A 9,157-nucleotide genomic window follows, 5' to 3' on the forward strand; every position below is an offset into this window, starting at 1 on the left:
TAGGGAGTTACTATTCATAAACTACAGTAACCCCTATTCTGGTTTTCTTCTTGCTACCATAAATGATAGTAATACAATGAAAATGAACATGTTCTCTTCAAAACTGACATAGCAAAAGTTCATATTCTGAAATCTAATCTGTAAATGTCACAACAATTTTGTCTGAAGGGAAGACTTGTATGATCATTGACATTTTAAGTAAATGCCACAATTCATGCGTTTCTGAAATAGGTTTTTCCCTGAATGAAAAATGTACTGGGCTAGATATAAGCACAACCCTACCCCCCAAAAATCCTTGCTTCTGCTAGTATATTTCCAGGACGGAGACATACAGTACTCAACACACAAAGAGCAAAGTTTTGAATAGAATCAATATATATATATATATATATATATATATATATAAAGAAAATTGCATCAGTTAAAAGCATGTCAACATTGAACTTACCTGCAGTTCAAAGATCAAGTGTAAACCATCATATGCAAGTGTGGTCCCTTTTTTTTTTTTTTGAAAGGATGCAATTGTGTTTTAACAATGTCACAAAACTTCGAAAAATTCACAGTTTTGCTCTGTACTACCAATAAAGAGGAAAGTGTGGAAAGATATACAAAGAAAATTGCATCAATTAATAGCTTGTCAACATTGAACTTACCTAAAGTTCAGAGATCAAGTGTAAAGCATCATCTGCAGTAGTGTTTTAACCTTGGTCTCTTTACTTTGAAAAACTTGCCTGGAAATATTATAAACTTCAAAACAAATGCAGTGCAGATGATAAGTACCAGATCGCCAAAGTAATGCAGATGTATGATAAGATGTTTAAACTTCTCTGAAGGTATCCCAACGATGGCTTAATATCCATAACCTAAGTCTAGTAAAACCATTTGTTCAGTGTATGATTCAGCCAATGCCATTTTAGATAAACCAAACTTCCCAGTTCCTGTGATTTCATTTAGAGAGGAAATTAAATGGAACAGAAAAGCATTAGACTCAGAATGCAGATAGGATGTTTAAATAGGCTTTAGAACAAAACAATTTAAGCAAACTCAAGCAAATGATGCAGAATCTGGATTAATGAACCCAAATGACAAATAGTTGGGTCAATTAAGCATAACCAATTGAAAGAACCAACTAAAACTACCATAAACTTCCAAAACAACATGAAAGCCATTTAAAGGGTTCTGGAAAGTTTCTAGCTTATGCTTGTAAATTGATAAGCTGCAATCAAATTAAGGAAGTATCATTAACTTAAAAAAGAAATAACCCTGAGAAATCTTCAATCTCTAGTCTATAACAAAGCAAAATTGTTCTCTCCATACTGTAAGATATCTAACTGACATTGTAAACACTACCCTAATAGATTATAGCTATTGACTTTCAGACCAATATGGAAGCAATGTAAGTCATGTTCTTCATGTAAAGCTGCATTTACTTTCGTGGAATGATCCCAAATGCCTAAGGCTTAGTTTGGCATTGCTTCCTAGGGTGCTTTTGAGACTGCTTCTGCTTTAGGACCAAGAGCATGGTGTTTGGTAAAATATCTGAAAGCTGCTTTTGGTTGAAATGGCTTCTCCGTAAAGCCGAATTTGGGAAGCTACAATTTGTAGCTTTGAGAAGCTGCTTTGGGAAAACACGGAGGAGCAACAGTGCAGTGTTTAATGAATTTTGACTTCATGCCAATTATGTCCTCCTCCTTTTCTGATAATTACATCGAAACAACAGAACCCTATCTTTTCTCCATCTCTTTGCCGTCATTTTCATTATCACTCCACATCTCTTCATCTCCTCCTTCCTCTTCTTCAATTCGTGGATTCTCGCCGGCCTCGCCTCCTTCAATTCGTGGGTTCCATCTCTTTGCCGTCATTATCGTTATTATTCCACATCTCCTCCTTCCTCTTCTTCAATTCGTGGATTCTCTCTACAATTTGGGTATTCTGGGTTATGTTTCTTCTCTGAAGATAATCTATCAAACAGAACCCTATTCCTCTGATTCCTCCATAGCTGCACAAAAAAGAGTAAGGTATGTGAGCTTCACTCAGTCAGATCTCCAGAACCCATAGTTTGCTTGACTGCTTCTCTTTACTTTTTATTTCGAGAAATTGATGAGATTTCATTGAATTGTTATATAGGAGATTTCATAGATACATATTTCGTTTTGTGATTTGTTTTTGGATTTATTTTTGGGTTTCTCTTTGGTTCTTGTAGATGTAGTTGAGGCGAGAGTACTGTTAGAAACCATTGTCAATTGAGTTTTGAACTTGATTATTTGTCTTATAGCTTTTTTGCAAAAGAGATACATGATTAATATGATGGAATTGCAAACAAGAAGCAAGATCTTGTGTATGAATGCGGATGAATGATTAGGAATGCACATTATTAAACGATTCAGAAGTTTAGGACTTGACGTGTGGGAATGTAAGCTTCAGGTTTGAAAGATCAATCGGGGACATATATGTTACAGGTTTGGTGGTGTACATTCATGTTCTTCGTGGAACATATTCGTGAGTGTTTTGAGTAATAAATGGTTTGTCTTTTTCAATATTAGCTCGTAACGGTGAATTGATGCAGTTTTAGGCTTATTCAATGAGTAATTAGGATTACTGATAACCAATTAACCACTGAGCTAGCTAGGCACAATACGAAGTTTAATAACTAGCCTTAACTTGTAACCCGTCTATAATCGTAGCCAAGTAAGCTGTAGAAGATTGCTTCTTGTTAGCTTATACAATACTTTAAACTGAGGCTTCAAATCTTTCCTAATGCAGCATCTGTTAGTGGCATATTATATGAGGAGGTCCTTGTTTGAGTATCAGAATGGATAAATTGTTTGGTATACCTGTTAATAGAAATGGCAATGACATGTAATAGATATTCGTTTCATAATCTCATCGTTAGTTAGCAGAAGGCCGGGAAGCATTACTTCAAAGTTTAGATGTCTGCTTCTTTTAGATACCACAATCTGCTTCGAAATGATCCTTTTGGCAGTCCTAGTTAAGACCTAGATTAGACTTGCCCCTCGAACTCATTGTGGAATCTGAGTGTTCGGTTTCTAGTTGTGAGGGTGACTTTGTGATTTGGACTTTTTGCAGCAAGACTCTCCTAGTTGTGCGAGACTAGGCCCAAAATCGTTCAAAGGTTGACCTGAGAACAACTTCGTTGTAACCTGTTAGATGTAACAGCAGCTATTTGGCTTGATGATAACAGAAGCGATTACACTTGATTTCATAAGAACAGAACTTATAGGCGGGCATGGTGTGGGAGCTAGATGCATGAGAGTTTAGCAGAGAGGGAGAATTCCAGTGGTAACATGATTTCTGGGTTTTGGGTTAAGGTTGGTTGGGAAGAATTAGCTAGGGATTCAGAGATAAAGCTTGATCTCTTGCTTGATGTTTCTGGGCTGTTGTGGCTTGGTTTTCTACTGCAATGAACTCGCCTTTTATAGCAGTGATAGACGGGGAGGATTTGTGCCAAGAACCAGAGGTTTTGAAAGGGTATTCTCAGTTTTGGTGGGATCATTCTAAAGCTTTCAGTTTTTGTTTTCCCCATGAAATCAAAGGAGTGAAAGCTTGCTTTGGCTCTGAGGGTGAAGACCAGTGGCACAGGTATAGGACGGTGATGGGGATCCCAGATTTTGTGCTGCTGTGATCTTTGAGAGATCTTAATCCCCTACTTTGTGCTATTGTAAATCGTGATCACAAAAATCTAAGAGTTATTGGAAATTGAGGCAGGATTTCGGAGGATGCGAGTTGGGAAGCTTTTGCATAGATTTGGGGTTCTTACCAGAAAAGGGTGGAGCAGTAATCCCAGCAACAACTTGATGGAACAGCGTTCCTGATTTGGGGAAGACGACTCCAACGAGTTTTTGGGCTACAGACTCTGGTGTAATGGACTTTGGGTAGGGGAGTGACTTTAGTGGGCTCTTGTTGGGCTTGCTTTCATCTCTCCACTAGCCCATGTTAAGATGTTAGCCCTCAAAGCATGAATATTGGTTCCCAAGTCCAAAATTATCGACGGGCCTTATCATAACAATGGGCCTCGCATGATCCGTTACCTTCCACACCACATCCCGCCGTATAAGCCCCAAACGTAGCTTGGGTCTACGCGTATCGCATGGTAAATAAGCGTGTTGGCTCATTTGGAAATTCTTGTCAATCGTTTGAGTATTTAGGCATCTCGTATCGCTTGTTAAATGGAGAACTCTCTTTTGACGTATAAATGGGCTCGCTTGAAGGCCCAATTAGGTTACGAGGTCGATGACTCGTTCCCTTTGCCTGTCACTCGTTAAATTCGAACTTGAGGAAATTTGGGTATCAACACTAGTCATGTATGGAACCTAGATTAGACACACCACAATCTGTTGTGTGTTGTTATCAGTTGGTCTTGGCTTTTGAGAGAAAGGTGAACCTGCATAAAGAAATTTTTGTATTAGAGTATGAATGGAAATTTATTTAGGTTGTAACTACAACTTTTGAAATTTGTACATATATTGGCTATGAAAACAGATAGTTGAAGTATCCAGATGTACAACCAAGAGTATTAATTGAGGACTGATAACATATTAGCTGATTCAATACTTGTTGACTATCTAATTTATAATTTATTTATAATTGTTGAGATAGCATTAGCTTATTCAATACTTTTATTTATAATTTATACCAGTGTGGCAATGTCCCACAGTCCCACCTTAGTCCTTCATTCCATTACATGTTCTGTTACTTTTAGGGGTAAAACGTCAACCCAACTCATCATCCCACCTTAGTCGTTCATTCCATTGTATAAGTAGCATAATCTGGTGCATATTAGAGCTATACGTTTGTAAACATGTGATACGTCTAAAAGATGCACAACTCAAACCTTGCACTCAAATATCATCGTTGGTAATATAGTGATCAAGCAAGGGTCATTACCCGCTGAAGATTGTTCCTAAACTGCTAACTAAATGTCACAAACTACTCTAAACTATGCTACTGAACAGTTAACGAAAATAAATTAATTAACTAACCTAGACTCGATGGAATTTTATGAAAATTTTACAGGACACTAAATACACATTGAATAACATGTATACAAAATTTAAGAACAATCGGAATTTATTTGATAATTTAAATAATTCACGTAAAACTGAACACAGTAAGATAACAAAGCAGAAACAGATTTTATAGCTTTAAACTATTGATAGAAATAAAGCTAAGGACTCATTCTCCACCACCAAACACACTCAATCATATCAAATCTCAGTTATGGAATCTTAATTCTCAATTGAATTTACCCGAAGTTAACTCACAACCTCGAATTAACCCATTACCCTTTCTTAGTTCCTCGTTAAGTGAATACAAGCTCACCACTTAATCTATTTCCGATTATGCAGCCTAGACACAAGCTCGCTAACTTTAACATATCAAAATCATTAAGCAAAAAAAAAGGGTTTGGATAAATCTAGGGTCACAAGTACATTGGTAGTCTTGCTAAACCTAGGGTTTGAGTCACATGTAATTCAAGAAACCATTTTGCTACTCAATTGGAATCAACACACGACATATACGAATCTAGTGTTACTCCTAGCATTAGAACCCTAACCTATTCATTTAGTTGCACACCTAAACAAACAAGCAAAGATTCATCTTGTAGACACAGTGAAACAAACACTCAATTGATAAGATAGAAAACCAAAAACTGAATTGTCATCAATATGAATTGAACATATTTGGGGCTTTGAAATCGCCCCTAGCTACAAAAGTATTTAGCTAGACATAGTCATGAAGAAAACAAAAACTAGAAGAAAGGAAGAGGAAGAGATGGCGGCTAGTTGATGGCAGAAGATGTCGTTCTTTCTTTCTCTTGTGCGGCCCTCCCCGTCCAAACTGATCACGTCCCTCTTTTTTTTTGCTTAGGTTCGGAGATTTTCACTTCTTTTCCTTTTAGGATTCAAGTAGCTTCTCCTCTAAGATTCCTAATAATTTTCACCCATAAAAATATGTCATATATCTCTAATAAACAGAGATATTCAGTTAATACTCGTCGGTGGGCTTCTAAAAGGAATTCGGGCCTCAAATCATGGATTTCCGTCAAAGTGTCAGATTTTCGGACTGCCCGACCTTGCTGTACTAAATCGGTCATAACTTCTTGTAGAAAAATGATATGAATGAACCGTTAAAATTTCTGGAAACTAGACATCCAAGGCTTTCCAAGAATATAAAGTTCACTGTCTAGTTCGTTCTGAGCTGCTCTCAGTTTTATGTCGAAGTTGACTGATCTGCACAGGCAGATTTACTGATTTAGCTTCCTTTCTTCTACTTTGCTCCAAAACACCTACAAAACATAAAAATAAAGTAAATGACTCAAATAGATAGAAAACTAGCTAAGAAAACATGAAGAAATCAACACAAAATCATGTACATTTATGAGCTTATCAACATGACCTTGATCAAATTATATTAATCCTCATCAATCGAAAGATGTATAGGTAGCATAATCTGGTCTTGCTTTTGTGAGAATCATGTTAGGTGTTGGACATGGTACGTTATATCAATTGTTTGTTTACTACTAAAGCATGTTTTATCTTTAGATGGGAAAGAAGAAATCCACCAATACCGAATATGAGGGATCTGGAAAACAAAAGGCCACATGGCCTGATGAGGTTGTAGCTATATTTTGTGATATAGATGTTAAGGAAGTGGCCAAAGGAAATAGGCCCAGTACGCATTTTGATAAAAAAGGATGGACAAATGTTGTGTTAGCCTTTAAGGAGTTAACCGGAAGGGATTATGATAAAAAGCAATTGAAAAATAAATGGGATTCGCTTAAAAATGATTGGAAATTGTGGAGTTCGCTGTTGCATAAGGAAACTGGTATTGGATGGGATCCGGCTAGGAAGACTGTCGATGCACCGGCTGAATGGTGGGAAACCAAAATTCTGGTGTGTTTTTTCTTCTTTACTTGTGTTTTAATTTTATTTTTTGTTTTTCTCTAGTATGAGTTCTGTTTTTAACTTTAGTTTTAAGTACTTGAAGCTGCAAGTATGCAACATTTCCTAAGTTTTTTTTTTTTTTTTTCCGAGTCCAGTTTATGTTTTTAACTAAAGTACTTGCAGCTGCAGTTCTCCAGTTTATGTTTTTAACTAAAGTACTTGAAGCTGCAAATATGCAGTAGTTCTGCAGCTTTTTTTTCCGACTCCAGTTTTTGTTTTTAACTTAAGTACTTCAAGCTACAGTTCTCCAGTTTATGTTTTTAACTAAAGTACTTGAAGCTGCAAATATGCAGCAGTTCTGCAACTTTTTTTTCCGACTCCAGTTTATGTTTTTAACTAAAGTACTTCAAGCTGCAGTTCTCCAGTTTATGTTTTTAACTAAAGTACTTGAAGCTGCAAATATGCAGCAGTTCTGCAGCTTTTTTTTTTTCCGACTCCAGTTTCTGTTTTTAACTAAAGTACTTCAAGCTGCAAGTATGCAGCAGTTCTCCAGTTTATGTTTTTAACTAAAGTACTTGAAGCTGCAAATATGCAGCAGTTCTCCACCTTTTTTTTTCCGACTCCAGTTTCTGTTTTTAACTGAAGTACTTGAAGTTGCAAATATGCAACAGTTCGTAGTTTTTTAACTTTAGGTTGCTGGAAACCTTTGTGATCTATATTTTGTGATAAGTAACTCCATTATTATCTTCTTATTTTGTAGATCAATCCAGAGTATCGCAAATTTCGCGAAGTGGGAGTTAGTCCTGACATGATGGCTGTTTATGATAACATGTTCAAGGGTAGCACAGCCCTAGGTAACAATGTCATGATTCCCTCAGAAACTATAGATATTGAAGAGGTTGTGGAGGATTCTGAGCATAATATTATTTCTGGAGATGATGAAGAGGATTATGAGCAAGGTAATGAATGTAGAGGGAAAAAGAGAACAAGTGTGGAGCGCCAAACAGAGGCTGATAAAGATAAAAAAGGAAAAGGAGTTATGGGAGGGCCAAAGGGGAAGAAAGAAAAGGTGGGAGGTGCGGCCAAATTGTCTAAACAAATAGATCGGCTTGTTGATGTAGTCGAGAGTAGGAGTACAGCCACCTCTGTTCGTGATAATGGTACCTCACATGGAACTAGTATTCAGGAGGTGATGAAAGTTGTAGCAACATTACCAGGAGCGGAAACTGGTACCAAGTTATGGTGGTTTGCAACGGAGCTGTTCTGCTCTCAAGAGAAGCGAGAGATGTTTTCTATTATGACAGATGTTGATCTCAAGCTCCAGTTTCTGATTCTTAATCAGAAAAAAGATGAAAATTAAGTAGGCTGATCCTACTTTGTAACAAGATGGGTGTTGCTTGTCGTTTAGACCTAAGCTGAGATGCTTTATGTTTTTGTGATTTTCCACCTTTGAAAGATTGTTTGTTGTTAATTGTTAATTGTTAATGCTACTTTATTTTACTAAACTTAAAGTGATATTGATGCATCTTGGAACTATTATTACTGATGGCTGTTTGGTTATGTGAATTTGTGTTTGCTGTGAATTTGTGTTCTGTTTTTATCTTGTTGCTCCAGTACATATACTTGCAAATAGCCATTTTATGTTGTGAAATTTGATGAACAAGTAAATATTGACAGGAACAGTTGTGTGAAGTATGGATGCTTCTGGAGATGAGGAGGAGATAGATCAAATTATATGTCTATGTGCTCGTCTTATTCAAGTCTATCTCGAAAAGTACATTCAGAAAACTACATCTATGACAAGCTCCCAAACAGGTTACATTTGGTTAATGGAAGTGTTAGAAGGCAATGAAAGTAGGTGTTCTAATCAATTTAGGATGGATAAGCAAGTCTTCCTCATGCTTGTAAATTATTTGGAAAAGATATTGAAGGGTTCAAGAAACATGAGTATTGTTGAAATGTTGGCTATGTTTCTCTATATTTTGGGACAAGGTCAGACAAATAGGAATACACAAGAACGTTTTCAACGTTCTGGTGAGACGGTTAGTAGGTATTTTGATATAATGTTAGAGATTTTCTATAATATGGCAAAAGTGCTCATAAAGCCATTGGATCCGGAATTTAGGAGCATCCCACAAGAAATTCTAACTGATTCAAGATACATGCCTCATTTTAAGGTAAGTATAATGTACTACTCTTTGAATATGTTATCCTTATATAAATGCTTGCCAATTTGCTATTTTCTAGAAAGC

General features: G+C 36.5%; 1 protein-coding gene and 2 non-coding genes across 3 annotated transcripts; 1 reads left to right on the forward strand and 2 right to left on the reverse strand.

Moving 5' to 3' along the window:
* Positions 1-413: 413 nt before the first annotated feature.
* On the reverse strand, positions 414-475 carry LOC112181048. Its single transcript, XR_002928658.1, has one exon. It is a non-coding gene; the product is annotated as a small nucleolar RNA snoR101 (small nucleolar RNA).
* A 143-nt stretch (positions 476-618) lies between these two features.
* LOC112181047 lies at positions 619-680 on the reverse strand. The gene has a single exon (XR_002928657.1). It is a non-coding gene; the product is annotated as a small nucleolar RNA snoR101 (small nucleolar RNA).
* Positions 681-6,446: 5,766 nt separating this feature from the next.
* LOC112177508 (L10-interacting MYB domain-containing protein) lies at positions 6,447-8,461 on the forward strand. The gene is made up of 2 exons (XM_024315802.2): positions 6,447-6,914; positions 7,666-8,461. The coding sequence occupies exons 1-2, from the start codon at positions 6,564-6,566 to the stop codon at positions 8,263-8,265; spliced, it is 951 nt and encodes a 316-aa protein (XP_024171570.1). The 5' UTR covers positions 6,447-6,563; the 3' UTR covers positions 8,266-8,461.
* The last annotated feature ends 696 nt before the right edge of the window (positions 8,462-9,157 follow it).

This window comes from Rosa chinensis, chromosome 7 (assembly GCF_002994745.2).
Source record: "Rosa chinensis cultivar Old Blush chromosome 7, RchiOBHm-V2, whole genome shotgun sequence".
NCBI classification, from domain to species: domain Eukaryota; kingdom Viridiplantae; phylum Streptophyta; class Magnoliopsida; order Rosales; family Rosaceae; genus Rosa; species Rosa chinensis.

Excerpts from the sequence above, each read along its gene's own strand:
- LOC112177508 (XM_024315802.2), top strand. The coding sequence starts at position 6,564 with ATGGGAAAGAAGAAATCCACCAATACCGAATATGAGGGATCTGGAAAA. Across the intron at positions 6,915-7,665 it reads GGTGGGAAACCAAAATTCTG|ATCAATCCAGAGTATCGCAA; the intron begins GTGTGTTTTTTC and ends CTTATTTTGTAG.